At 51.7% G+C, this 14073-nt stretch overlaps 1 protein-coding gene across 1 annotated transcript; it reads right to left on the bottom strand.

Moving 5' to 3' along the window:
• Positions 1-93: 93 nt before the first annotated feature.
• Positions 94-5752, bottom strand: LOC135873886 (zinc finger protein 271-like). Its single transcript, XM_065398494.1, has 4 exons — positions 5747-5752; positions 5298-5430; positions 3099-3203; positions 94-2300 (listed from the first exon to the last, which is right to left on the bottom strand). The coding sequence occupies exons 1-4, from the start codon at positions 5750-5752 to the stop codon at positions 94-96; spliced, it is 2451 nt and encodes an 816-aa protein (XP_065254566.1).
• Between the last annotated feature and the right edge of the window lie 8321 nt (positions 5753-14073).

Below are 14073 nucleotides of genomic sequence, written 5' to 3'. Positions count from 1 at the left end.
GTGCTTCTGGAAACGGAGTCACAATCTGGGCGTGGCCGTCCTGCCATGCATTTTCTGGTGCATGATAAAGACCGACTCCACGGCAAAGGCTTTCTAGCAGTCGGCGCAGCAGAGGGGTGCGCGCCGGGCGTGGATCTGCTGGTGCTTGGTCAGCGTGGAGCGGCGGCCGAAGCGCTTGCCGCACAGTTTGCAGGGGAAAGGCTTCTCGCCGGTGTGGATGCGGAGGTGCTCGGTGAGGTGCGACTGCTTGCGGAAGCTGCGGGCGCAGCGGCTGCAGGGGTAGGGCCGCTCGCCCGTGTGGAAGCCGTAATGCTTGACGAAGTCACACTTGAAGATGAAGTGTTTCTCGCACAGGGCGCACTGGTAGGGGCCGTTCTCCAGGTGCACCCGCCGGTGGATGCTGAGGTAGGAGCGCCGGCGGAACTGCTTGTGGCACAGGCTGCAGGAGAAGGGCTTCTCCTCCGTGTGGCTCGGCTGGTGCCTCTTCAAAGCCAGCGGGCTCCTGAAGCTCTGGGGGCAGAGGGGGCAGGGGTAGAGCTTGGCCTTGGCAGGAGCAGGTGGATGTTCCGGCGCTCGCCCCAGGACGCTCGCCCCTGGGAATGGCCTCTCCTTGAAAGTGAGCGGTTGTGACCAGACCCCGTTCCCGTGGCCCTGGGGCCAACACGGCTCCTCTCCCCGGGGGCCGGTCTCGTGCTTGACGGTGCGAGTCTGTCTGCCAAAGCTTCGGTCGCCCACGCCAGGCGGACCCGGCCTCTCCCCGGTATGAGACCTCTCGTGCCGCAGGGCATAGGCCCGGGTGCTGAAGCTCTTGTGGCACCTGCCGCAGGGGTAGGGCTTGGCTGCCGGGTGGCTGCGGCGGGGCAGCTTGTGGAGGGGGTCCCTGTCCCGGGCGGCGCGCAGGCCTAGCCGCGTGTGGGTCTCCTGGTGCTTGTTGAGGGTGGAGCGCCGGCTGAAGCTCTTGGGGCATAGGTGGCAAGGGAAAGGTTTCTCGCCGGTGTGTGTGCGCAGGTGGTCACTGAGGTGGGAGCGCCGGCGGAACCACCGGCCGCACAAGCCGCAGGGGAAGGGCTTCTCGCCGCTGGGCGCCCGCTGGCGCCTGGCCAGGGCCTGCTGCCCGGTGAAGCTCTCGGGTCCCAGGGTGCAGGGGTAGGGCCGCTCCTCCAGGTGGGCATGCTCGTGCTTGGCGGCGTAGGAGCGCGTGCTGAAGCTCTTGCCGCAGACGCCGCAAGAGAAGGGCTTCCCCCCGGCATGCATCCTCTTGTGCTGGGCCGCAGGCCCCAGCGTGCTGAAGGTCGCGTGGCCCCTCCTGCTTCGGTAGGCCTTGTCCGCCTTGCGGGTCCGGCGCGGCTTCGGCGGGTCGTTCTGCCAGGCAGGCTCCCTGGGGCGCTCGGCGTGTCTCCGGGGTTGCTCCTTGGCATGGGTCTCCTGGTGCTTGTTGAGGGTGGAGCGCCGGCTGAAGCTCTTGGGGCAGAGGCTGCAGCGGAAGGGCTTCTCGCCCGTGTGCGTGCGCAGGTGCTCGTTGAGGTGCGAGCGCCGGCGGAAGCCATTGCCGCAGCGGTTGCAGCGGTACGGCCGCTCGCTGTTGTGCACTCGGCAGTGCCTCACCAGGTCCGAGCGGCGCAGGAAGTCTCTGTCGCACTTGGAGCACCACAGGAGCCGCGCTCTCCGCTGATCTCGCTGCTGCTCGCCGCCCGGGGACTCGCCCGGATAAGGCTCCTCCACTACGTGAACCTGGAGGTCATCCATTATCTCAGTCTTGCAGATGACAACACTCTGGTCTTCGCCGCCGCTGGACGGATCCGCTCCCGCACGAGTCCTCTGGCTGCCGGCGGCGCCCAGCCACGGGCTGTAGCTTTCATCGTACTTGGTGCATGGAGGAGCCTCTGCCTCTTCTCTGGGGGCACTCTGGTACTGCTGAGCACTGAAACCCGTTCCAGAGCCGCCATCTTCTTCAATCTCTTCCTTCACACGGCAGCGAGCCTCCTGCGGGGCGGGGCCGTCGGCCTGCTGCTGCCATCGCAAACTGCCGACACACCGCGAAGGACACTCAAGTGGAACTTCCACCTCCCCGAAGGGCTCTGGCTTGCACTTAGTGAGGATAGCGGGAGCTTTGCCATCGACGTCGCCGAGAGCAGCCTGGGGGGCCGTGTGCAGCTGACCACCCAAAGGTGACGCACTGCTCTCCAAGCCCCACGAAACGGGCCTTTCCTCCACAGACAAAGGGAGATGCCCAGGGATTTGGATTTCAACTTCATTGTCCTCCAGTTTCACCTTTCCACTTGCATTCAGGCATTCGGCAACTGGAAGGAAACAACACCCCTCTCATTAGGCACATGAAGCAAAGCTCCCCCTGCATTTCTTGACTAGATTTCATTCTCTTCGGAATTCCTAGTCATATTAATCTGAAACTAAGCCATGCCCCTGAACTCCGAAAGAGCCCATATGTGAACCAGGGAGCTAGCAAGAGTAATTAACCACTGGAACAATTTACCAAGTGTCATGGTGGATTCTCCAGCACTAACAATTTTTAAATCAAGATGGGATGTTTATTTTGGGGCAGTTCCCTGGCCTGTGTCTTACAGGAGGGCAGACTGGAGAAAAAGGCGATACTTATCCAGCGGGGACACTACCACGTATTGTGCATGAGGTCACTAATCCCAACTTCTGTACAGCCTATTGCAGGTCCTGGCTGTTTCGCTGACAGAACCACACTGAGCTGCCTGTGAAGATGAAGCTTTTATGCAGGTTTCCCACTTAAAACAGAGCTGGTTTAAAAAGTGGAAAAAACAGTTTTGCTACAAATTTCTAGACGGTTTCTGTTTCGTAGGGTTCAAAACTGCCCCATGTTTTGGTTTTTTTTTCAAAATTAACTGAAATTGTTAGCAACACACCAGTTTCTAATTTTTTCATGCACCAGAAGCCTGGAGCACAATAAAAATGTCAGTCATTGTTCTGTAACGTCAGTTTTTCAAGAAGATTTTTCACTCCCAAAACAAGGCCCCATTTCCACAACAGAAGCTTTGGGTGTGAAGAATTTCAGCCAGCTCTCCTTTGCTCAGGGACGTTTCTTTTCTCTTGCCAGCATTTCCCGTACTCACCCATAGACACCGGGGCCAGGGCCTCCCAGGCAGAGGCCTCCTCCGCACCGGGCTTTCCCCCTTCCTCCGTCAGCAGCAGGAGGGCAGGTTTTGGCACATCACCCCCTGCATGTTACAAACAAACAATCAGAAATAATCCGAGCCGGCCCACGGCAATCATAGCCTTCTGCTAAGGGCTGTACAGCAAACCTTCCTCAGCCCTTCGTACGGATGTGGGCTTTCCATCGCTTCCCAGGAGAGAAGTGCCTCCTAGTGGGTTGAGACGCAGGCCCTCCCGAGCGCTAATCCCGGCTCTGACCTAGACTCCCTCTGTGGCTTTGAGAGGCTTCACTTGGCCTCCGTGTCTGCTTTCCTGCCCTGGACTAGGGAGTCTGGCAAGCGGTTGAGAGGGGAGAAGTAGCCACGGGCAGCAGAGGAAGCTCTGGTGGTAAACCCAGAGATAAACCAGGAGATAGAGAAGTGGGGTAGGAAGGAGGCCAGGGAAACGCCGACAGGGACTGAGACTGAGCCACCCTGGACTGCTAGTCAGAGGGTCCTTGGACCGGAACCTGGAGTTGCAGGGGGGCCCAGGTTCCCCTACCAGCCACTGGGCAGTGGCACAGGACCTAGAGGTGGAACCGAGACCATCTTAGGCAGCATCTGGACAGCTTCGTCCAGTGGGACCTTGGTACCCCGCAAAGGGGAGACTGTATAGTGGCGTGTCTGCAGGGCCGAGTTACACAGAGGGAGCGCTTCCAGTCGCGAAGAGAGAGAGGGACCACGTGCGAGCAGCCGACGACAGGGGCGCCAGACAGGGTGAAAGCTAATTCCCAGACCTAGCCACAAGGAGGCGCATCTGCGGTGAGCGGAGCCCTTTACGAGGAGCAGAGCAATTGCTGGACGGGATCAGACCGCCTAGTCCAGAATCCTGTTTCCAAACAGCAGCCAACACCAGACGCAATACAAGGTGAGACGCACCCTGCAGTAGGCACTTCTGGAATAACCTGCCCACGGGTGAAAAAAATTTCCTAACGTTCCTTCCTCAATTAAAGGCTGGCTACTGCCTTGAAGCATGAGGGTTTCTGTTCCTTCCAAACTACTTTTTAAACCTTTGTCTGGTGTTACAGCAATATTCTCATTATCCATATAAACACCCAGTCCTTTTTTGAAACCAGTCAAGTGTTTGGCCTTAATGATATCTTGTGGCAATGAGTTCCACCGGCTGTTTTACCACTGTCAGCCCTGAAGAGCTAATCGATTGTACATACAGGCAAGCAAAGCTGCACCTCATTCTGCCTCATGGATTCCCAATAAAATTACCAGTTAAATCCCTATTCCAGGGTCTTTACTGCTTGCAGAAAAAACACAGCCTGATTTTTCAGAAGCTAGGTTGAGCCTGCAGGGCCGGCAATGAGGCAGGGGGGTTAGCTGAGCCCATTCTGCTGGAAGCTATTTCTGGGAATAAGTGGCCAATGCTAAAGTATCAATTTTAGGCACTTTTATGAAAACCAAGGACAAAATTGTTAGTGTCAACAAGAGGGAACTCAATTCTGTAAGAGGGTAACGCTTAAAGGCAAAATAGAGGAACACTGAGGGTTATTTACAGAGGTGGCCCCTCATTTATGCAAAACCAAAGATCTTCAAGACACCAGTGTGAAACAAGTTGGGAATCCCAGTTCCCAACACGGCAATCACAAAAAGCTGTTGGCACAACTGGCACCAAGTGGCTCTGACTGGTGGTCTCAGCAGATTGACTAGACCATGGAGAGCGACTCCCCTCTCGTCCAGAATGTTTTCACGCTGGAAGGGTGGGACGGCACTGGAACAGAATGTGAGAAGCAGGCACTACTGCTGCTCCCCTGCTTTGTGGATAAACAAGACCTAGCTTGTGGGTTTGTTTTCACCAGTAGATCTCAAAGCGCTTCAACAAAAAAGATCGGTATCATTGGGATAATGATATTGACCTCCTTTGGGAAGTGCTTTGCATTTTACAAATAGGGAAACTGAGGCACAGAGGGGTGACGTGAGTTGCCCAAGGTCAAACAGCAGGCCAGTGGCAGAGCCAGGACTAGGTCCCAGATCTCCTGAGCCCTAACCCACGGCTCTATCCACTACCTTCCGTTTTCAGGGCTGCCAAGCCCACACCCTTCATTAGAAGATTAAAAGGAGGGGAACAAACTCTCAAAGCCATTCAGACGTGACAGCTCCCCATTAACGTACAGTCATCCAGCGATATCAGCATCTCATAGTTCTCTCTCATCACGTCCCAGTACAGCTTTTTCTGCCATTCCGCCAAGATCTCCCACTCCTCCCGGGTGAAACAGACTGAGACATCGGCAAATGACACTGGGACCTGAAATCACAGGAAATTATTATTCATATGTACTGCAGTCGCAGTTCAACATGGATTTCAACAGCAGAACCAAGAAGAAAATATGGGCCTTTATGTTCCGCCTTTTTGCATGATTGGGAGGAGGAGGAAGAAATATGGTTTTTGGTTTTCTAACTGCAGGAAAAGTATCCTTTTCCCCTCCATGAGTCTCTCACTCAAACACCAGCAGAATTCATTTGTTCTCTTTTCTTCATTTGCCTTTTGGTTGAGATTCGAGCTCTCTCCAATATTTGATTTTATTTGTTGAATTTTTTTAAAATTATTTGACAATTCTCACCGGCATTCTTCCTATTTGTGAGGCTGGGCAAATAATGAACATATACAGAAATGAGCCTGCCATGAATAGGTTAGCTGAATCAAATTAACACACTATTTTCATTACTCACCCAGCTTTGAATGAGATCAGACCTGAAGTTTCAGGGGGAAAAACACCCCAAGAAATTGTTGTGTTTTAAAAGAATTTACCTATCAAAAGACACCACATTCAACAGTCATTTCCCCAAACTCTGCAGTATCGCTACTGTCAACGGGAGTGGTTTGGACTAGTGCTGTAGAGTCAGGGCCGGCTCTGGCTTTTTTGCCACCCTAGGCAAAAAAGCCTCCCGCCGCCCCCGGCCCCCCGGCGGGGAGCGCGGGGAGCCCGGCCAGGGCCCCGCTCTCCCCGGCCAGCCAGAGCGCCAGGAGGAGGGCGTCGAGCCCGCCGCGGCTCCGCTCTCCCCGGCGGCCGGAGCGCTGGGGGAGGGCGGCCCCGCTTTCCCCGGCCGGCCGGAGCGCCGGGGGGAGGGCGGCGAGCCCGGCCGGGGCCCCGCTTTCCCCGGCCGGCCGGAGCGCCGGGGGGAGGGCGGCGAGCCCGCCGCGGCTCCGCTCTCCCTGGCCGGCCGGAGCGCCGGGAGGAGGGCGGAGAGCGCGGCCGGGGCCCCGCTCTCCCCGGCCGGCCGGAGCGCCGAGAGGAGGGCGGAGAGCCCGGCCGTTGCCCTGCTCTCCCGGAGCGCCGCCCCTCTCCAGGTGCCACCCCAAGCACGTGCTTGGTAGGCTGGTGCCTGGAGCCGGCCCTGTGTAGAGTGATGCATTTTTGAGAGAGAGAACAAAGAAATGCCTTCCCAAACTTAACTAAAGCATTCTATTTATCTAGGCATGTGCAGGGCTCATCATCAGGGTACCCACAGTAGCTGTCACAAGTGTTATATTATTATTTAAGTCATATGCAAAAAACAAACACCCAGGAGCCTCCATATAAATGTGCACAATAATTGCATGTGTTTTTTAAAGTGACAATCAATGGTTTGCTATAGAATGACATTGTAAATCACGGATGAGCACAGACATTTTACACACTGTACAAACATTATACATTGTAATACAAAGTACGGCAATCTCACAGCAAAGGTGCGCACCATTTTCAATTTACCATGCATGCACCAGAGACAAGACAGGTGGGGAATTTATCAAATCGCCTGATGATTCCTGAAGTCAATTCCTCACCAAGGCCATGCTTAGCATTTGACCAATCGGACATTGCATCAAAATCACTCAGCCTATCTCATTCAAGCTTGTTGCAAGTCCTGACCAATCAGCACCTAGAGAGTCAACATCCCAGGTAGCACTTTGGTACACCTTTTCCCAGTTTAATAAAATCTCTGAGCACCATTTGTGTATTCGAGCAGAACAATAAAAAATTTCTGCTTCCTGCTTCTGCCTCTTGAAATGGCTACCCCTGTGGGGACTGTGAGAATTTGGTGGGGATGTGTGAGGAGGGAAGGGCTGCAGAACCAAACAAAGCACCCCCCTGATGGGGATAGAGTATCCCCATTTAGCATCCAGGGTTTTACCTGGTCAGTTCGGGGGCTGATCTTGCACTCTTTACCCAGCTGAAACCCACGGAAGTCACTGGGAGTTTTTCCTGAGTGAGGACTGCAGGATTGGGCCATATGACATATTTGCAAATTATTTTTGCATACACCGAAGCATTGTTAAATATGTCAAACGAGAGCTTTGCTTATCCCTCCGCCCCCGTTCTGTTCATGGCATTCATCGTGTCTGTTTTTAAAATGACAGGATTTCATTCTGAGATTGCTGAGTTTAAAAATGGGCTTATGTTACAGCGAAGGCTGATCTCTCTTTATTTCTGAAACCAATCGCACAGGCTTCGCCGTGGTTGGTGTTTAAAACGTGAACATGGGTGCAGTTAACAAAGCTAGAGCTGGAGGGCAGCCAATTTTTGTAATTATTATTATTATTATTTTATTATTGTCATGCACAGTGCAGAGGCCGAAGGAGGGAAGTCCCAGCTCCCTGTTGGCTGTTTCCAGGCTGCAGCATCACCTGCCAAGCACAAGGGAAAGAGGCCAAGCCTAGAGTCCGAAGATACATTTCCTACCTGCAAGACAGAAACCCTTTCAGACATTTTCCTTCCACCTTCTCAGCAGCCCCAGAATCTCTCTGCAGCAGCACCAGCCTGTTGGATGAGAGCCCTGGGCCTCCAGCTGCAGTCCCTGTGTCTCTGGCTTCCTGTCTCTCACACACGCTGCAGCAGCAGCTCTGACTCCTGGGCGATGCAGGCAGCAGGAAACCCGCTCCCATTGGGTAGCCGGGGAGATGCGGGAGGAAGAGACACACGCCTGATGCTTGCGCTCTCCCTAGAACATCCAGCTCCCAGAGCGAGGAGAGGCCGCCCCCTGGTGGACGTTGGGAGTGGGAACTTGGAACAATCATTACACACACACACACACACAGAGCGCTAATATTTTCACTCCATGCATCTGAAGAAGTGGGTTTTTTACCCATGACAGCTTAGGCCCAAATAAATCTGTTAGTCTTTAAGGTGCCACCGAACTCCTCGTTGTTTTTGTGGATGCAGACTAACACGGTTACTCCCTGCTAGGTAATATTTTGCACTTCTGCAGCGTTTGAGGCACTGAAAGGGCTTTAGGTAAGCTCACAGCATCCCTTTGAGATGAGTCTTATTATCCCCCCGCCCACCCCTTACAGGTGAGGAAACTGAGGCACAGGGAAGTTCAATAACTTGTCTCTGTCTCTCTGGGCTCTTGTACGGCACCCATCGTGGGTATTTAAGCCAACAGGGATGCACGGCATGTAAAATCAGGGCATGCCATGGCCTCATAGCAGAGGCCTGAAAATCAAAAGTCCTGTTTTTTCACCATGCAGCTGTTCAATTTCATGCATAGCCACCCGTTGCGAGGGGCTGTCTTGCAATACATGGAGAGTGCCTGTGATTCTGGATGTATTTTTTTCTTACCAATAAAAACAACACAGTTGCGGCAGATTTGGATTTCATGATTTTCATATCAATCAAAACAAGTAGCCAGTTTGGTTTTCACCTCAAAGGCCCCCACAAATTCTGCATTAAAGAGTTTCTTTGGGAGCATAGAAGCAACTAGGCACTAGAAAAGGTTCAGAGAAGGGCAACTAACATGATGAGGGGTTTGGAACAGGTCCCATATGAGGAGAGATTAAAGAGGCTAGGACTTTTCAGCTTGGAAAAGAGGAGACTAAGGACAGAGGTCTATAAAATCATGAGTGGTGTGGAGAAAGTGAATAAGGAAAAGTTATTTACTTGTTCCCATAATATAAGAACTAGGGGCCACCAAATGAAATTAATGGGCAGCAGGTTTAAAACAAATAAAAGGAAGTTCTTCTTCACACAGCACACAGTCAACCTGTGGAACTCCTTGCCTGAGGAGGTTGTGAAGGCTAGGACTATAACAGGGTTTAAAAGAGAACTAGATAAATTCATGGAGGTTAAGTCCATTAATGGCTATTAGCCAGGATGGGTAAGGAACGGTGTCCCTAGCCTCGGTTTGTCAGAGGGGGGTGGTGGCAGGAGAGAGATCACTTGATCATTACCTGTTAGGTTCACTCCCTCTGGGGCACCTGGCATTGGCCACTGTTGGTAGACAGGATATTGGGCTGGATGGACCTTTGGTCTGACTCAGTACGGCCGTTCTTATGTTCTTATGTTCTTAACCATACAAAAAAATGTAGAGAACCTAGAAGGTTGCGTTGGTTGATCTGTTAGTGCAGGGGGTCAGACTGATTCCGTGGAGATGGATGAATTCCATATTTAATTATGGCCGACTTGTCAGAGTATGCGTTTAGGACTGCACGCCCATCACTGTCCCTGGCTCCCCTGCTGAGCTCAATGGCAGGTTTGCACAAAGATAAGAAGTTGAATAGGGACATTATTTAGTAGCCAAACTTTTAGTTAACATAATTATTTATCTGCTTAGTACCTTATTGGTTCATCCAGCATCGCCTTGTGGAAAAATACAATCTCCTCTAGGCCACCAATAGCCTGCCCTTTATTTCTCTTCCTTCCCCATTCCCCTTTCTCTGTTTCTCTTCTTCTTCTTTGTCTTTGTGGGTCTCCTCTGTTGTTCCTGCTGCATTTCCTTCCCTACAGTAACTTCTAATTCCATCCTCATGGGCTTCATTCCCATCCCCTGCCCTGTTCCATCTGCTAAAATGATCAGCAATGAAATAGTTAATATTGACATTGAAGTGTCATTGTTAGGCTTTAGAGTTGACACGCCATTGAGATTGATGGAGGACTGGCAGAGCTCACACCACTGTGTCCTTTGTTTCAAGCTGCCTGCAGACTCAGGAAGACCGGGTTGCATTGGTTACGCTCCCTTCACAGTTGGAAGCTTTCCAGTTTGCACCCATGAGGGCTAGATATTTTCTTCTTTTAAATGACTACAGAGGCTTTGCAGAATCTGAATATGCATCATCAATTACACATCAAGGGATGGGTGTTTGACATCCCAAGATAAGGTAAGAAAAGCCTAGCTGGATGCTAGGAAACAGCAAAAAGGTGGCCGATAGCAGTATTAACCACCCCCATCCTACCTACTTAGACCCTGGGTAGTTGGGCTTTCCATGAGCGGAGTGAATTTCACCCACAGAGAACGGACAATCTCTGAACGTCTGTGCAAACAGAAGCACTTTGATGCAAATGCCTGTGAAGAGCCAGAAATGCTGCGCACTAACGTGGCTACGTGGCTGGACTGTGTGGGGTGTGAATGTGCATTTGGCCATGCGGTTTTTGCAGGATTCAGCTCAATGAGGCTGAGCTCACTTACAGCGTTTATGCTCATTAACGGGGTCCTTCGCTTGGGTGATGAGCGGCGCAAGTTTGAAAACGGGGCACAGGGAGGGTAGCGTACAGCTCTCACGCTGCGTATTTGCAAAGCATTGAGCATCAGCCCTCGTCTCAGGGGCGGTAGCCCTGGTGAACGGTCCAGCTCTGATTCTGTAGCAGACTTATGGATCTCATGGCTTTTCGGCAGCGATTGTCATCCCCCACCCAAGGTCTTTGTCGTTTCGGATTAGTCGAGGGAGACTTTTCCTTGCCCTCCTTTCTGGGCATCCTGCAGGCTCAGGCTCCTCTCTCCCAGGGGCTGTGGTGTTGTCTCTCTCTCAAGTGTCCACTCTGCTGGGATTCGGAGTCTGTCCCGCATTAAGCTCTTATGCAGGGAGATTGACTTCATTGCCCATTCCCCTGCCTCTGGGGATCTCACCTGTGCCATGGGTGAGCCCTCATTGTCTGTGATTCCTTCTGTACCGCTCCCAGCCTCATCCCTCTGGAGTGACGGCCCCTCCCCTTCCCATGTGCTACTAACCCCTCTGCCATGGCTGGGTTGTCGCTCTGCACTCTCTATGGTTAGGGGCCTCTTCCTAGCTCCGAAGCAGCCCAGCCTCTGCTCCCTGGTAGGCCATGGGGACTCCTGGAAGCGTGTGATCACTTCCTGTTTGCAGTGTTGCTGTAGCAGTGTTGGTCCCAGGATACTAGCCAGACAGGATCCCTGCCTGTTCCTCTCTCTACCGCCCATCACAGTCAGGATCAGGGCGGCTGAGTCTGCCTGACACACAGGGTAGCAAAAGTAGCAGAGCTGAGGACTCCAGGAGGTGACTTAGCAGCTGGCTGCAAGGATCAGCATGTGCGGAGGAGAAGGCCATGGGGAAATGGCTGTGGGGGCTCCTCGGCAGATAGGAGATGGACAGGAAAAGTTCTGGGGGCTCGTGCAGTACCTGAGTGAGGTGTCACGGGAGGCCCCTCTCCAGGGAGGAAAGCTGCCCCGGTCTCGCTGGGGAGATAGTGTGACTAGCTGCCCCAAAGTGACCCTGTTTGTGCAAGGGGCAGTCAGTCAGCACTATGTCAGCTCTGGTCGGCCACTGTCCATTCTGCTGCTGGGCTAGGCCGGACCTGCCAGGGTGGATTTGATTTAAATCGTGATTTAAATCACTAGTCAGGAAGACTCGATTTAATCATGGTTTTCTACATAGAAGTGCATTCTTGTTGGTTGTTATAACCTTAATACATATTCTTCACAACCCAGAGATAGATGTAGGTTTCATTTTTAGAAGGTATACACTATACATTTTTAAAGTGATTTATTTTGAAAACTTTTCAGATTAGTGTTACAGCGATATCAGAAAGTGAATGATTGTTTGGTTATTTCATTTACCAAAGGTAATTGAAGCAGATATTTATGAAGTCATTGGGAGGTGAACTATCTCCAGTTCAACAGGTTAATCATTAATATTTGGAGGAGTTTCTTGCCATGCTGTATTATAGAATCATAGAATCATAGAATATCAGGGTTGGAAGGGACCTCAGGAGGTCATCTAGTCCAACCCCCTGCTCAAAGCAGGACCAATTCCCAACTAAATCATCCCAGCCAGAGCTTTGTCAAGCCGGGCCTTAAAAACCTCCAAGGAGACTCCACCACCTCCCTAGGTAACGCATTCCAGTGCTTCACCACCCTCCTAGTGAAATAGTGTTTCCTAATATCCAACCTGGACCTTCCCCACTGCAACTTGAGACCATTGCTCCTTGTTCTGTCATCTGCCACCACTGAGAACAGCCGAGCTCCATCCTCTTTGGAACTTAGGAGGAGAACATCACCAGACAGACACTGAAATTGTTTTATTTAACTAAAACAACAACGTTAAGTATTCTGGATTATTTTCTTCAACAGCAAACATATAATATTTTTAACAAAACAAGCATATGTCCCTCACTTCTCACATTTATCTCCAGACTTCTTCTCCTTGTCCAGAACTATTCCGCCCCCAACAATCTTCTATTAATTGAACTTTTTGAAACTTTTCACTTTTAAAGAGAGGTAAGAGGTTGACTCTGTGTACACAAATTTGCAGAGGGACAATAGAGTTGAGGTCTGTTATTTCTCACCTCTCTATATTATTTATTTATTTTAAATTTTTTTTGCTGTTAACAAGCATATTATCTCTGAAGAGACAAATCTACAGTTTGAGAACTGCAAAACTAAGCATCTCTGATGGTATCTTCTAGACTGAGCACTGAGTCCCATTGGGTAGATAGAAAGATTAACCTAAGTAATCTATACTGAAGCCTGTGGAACCCCATAAGATTGGGTCCCTAATCCATGAACTATTGGAACTCATTTACAAAACTTTTCTTAAACATTACATTAATATATTGTCTCATACTATAGAATTAGAATTTATAATCCCTATTCCATGATGAGATATCTTTGAGCTATAATGTATCTTAATTAAAATGATCTTTAGATAAAATGTTTTTGAGGGGAAAAAACTATCAAAAAAATCCAATTTAAATAAAAAAAATCCGATTAAAAAAAAATCATTGGTTTTTATCTACCCTGGGACCTGCTGAATGCAGACCCAGGGAGCGAGTGGCACAGGGCACGTCTGCACTGCAGTGTGAACCAGAGCTCAGACTGCCCCACCCCTCCTGCCAACCACACACAAATCAATCTGAGTCGGGACCTAGGAGCCTTCTGGGGGATGGGTCAGAGCCCGAGTCCTGCTCTAACTGAGGTCCAAACCCTGTCACTGTGCAGTGTGGACCCAGCTCAAGCCGCACACCCAAATCAGAAGGGCTGCGTAGCGCAGTATGGACACATTAGCATGGCTGTGAGACTCGGGTCCTGCTATTGTAACCCCAGGTTTACGATGCAGCGTGGATGCTCAAGCGTGGGCTTGGAAACCCCGAGTCCACAGGCCCGGGTTCCACAGCTCTGAGCGTACAATGCAGTGGAGACAGAGACAGAGTCCGGCTGGGATTTGCCACTCACAAGCCCACTGGGGATTCTGCAGCCCCGTGGGCTGCTGGGTACAAATAACCAGCATGCACTCTGCTCCGGGCTGTTCCCTGGCGGGCTGGGGTCTGTGTCCTGGGAACAAACCGAGCGAACTGGGCTTCTGGCGAGCGCGCAGAGCTGGGCCAGGGAGAACAGTGGGGACCTTCCCCAGTTTCCCCTCCAGGTCCTTACTGATGGTGTCCTAAATTCTGCAGCACCTCAGAGCTGCCTCTCCCAGAGCCACATGGGAAGAGAAGGGTAACTCTCATTACCTTCCAGTCTGACCCACAGATCAGCACAGGGGAGAGGTCTCTGGGGGGATGCAGACAGCTGCTGGGCTGTGTGTCAGAGTGGACAATGTTCCAGAAGTGCAAAGGCCCATCAACTCAGGAGTGTAAAAGAAAAGTGCCGGAGGCAGGCGAGACCTCCTGCCTCCGGGAGAGCTGGGGAAGGAGCCAACTCCTGCCAACAGTCCCAGCCTAGGGCAGCTCAGGAGAGA

The sequence above is a fragment of the Emys orbicularis genome, chromosome 2 (assembly GCF_028017835.1).
Source record: "Emys orbicularis isolate rEmyOrb1 chromosome 2, rEmyOrb1.hap1, whole genome shotgun sequence".
In the NCBI taxonomy this organism is placed as follows: domain Eukaryota; kingdom Metazoa; phylum Chordata; order Testudines; family Emydidae; genus Emys; species Emys orbicularis.
This window is presented reverse-complemented; position numbering and strand designations above follow the sequence as displayed.

What these genes read in the sequence shown, in the direction of transcription:
- LOC135873886 (XM_065398494.1), bottom strand. An exon ending in GCTGATATCGCTGGATGACT is followed by an intron (nt 3,204 to 5,297) that starts GTACGTTAATGG and finishes TGTAACATGCAG; the next exon opens with GGGGTGATGTGCCAAAACCT. An exon ending in CCTGGCCCCGGTGTCTATGG is followed by an intron (nt 2,301 to 3,098) that starts GTGAGTACGGGA and finishes GTTTCCTTCCAG; the next exon opens with TTGCCGAATGCCTGAATGCA.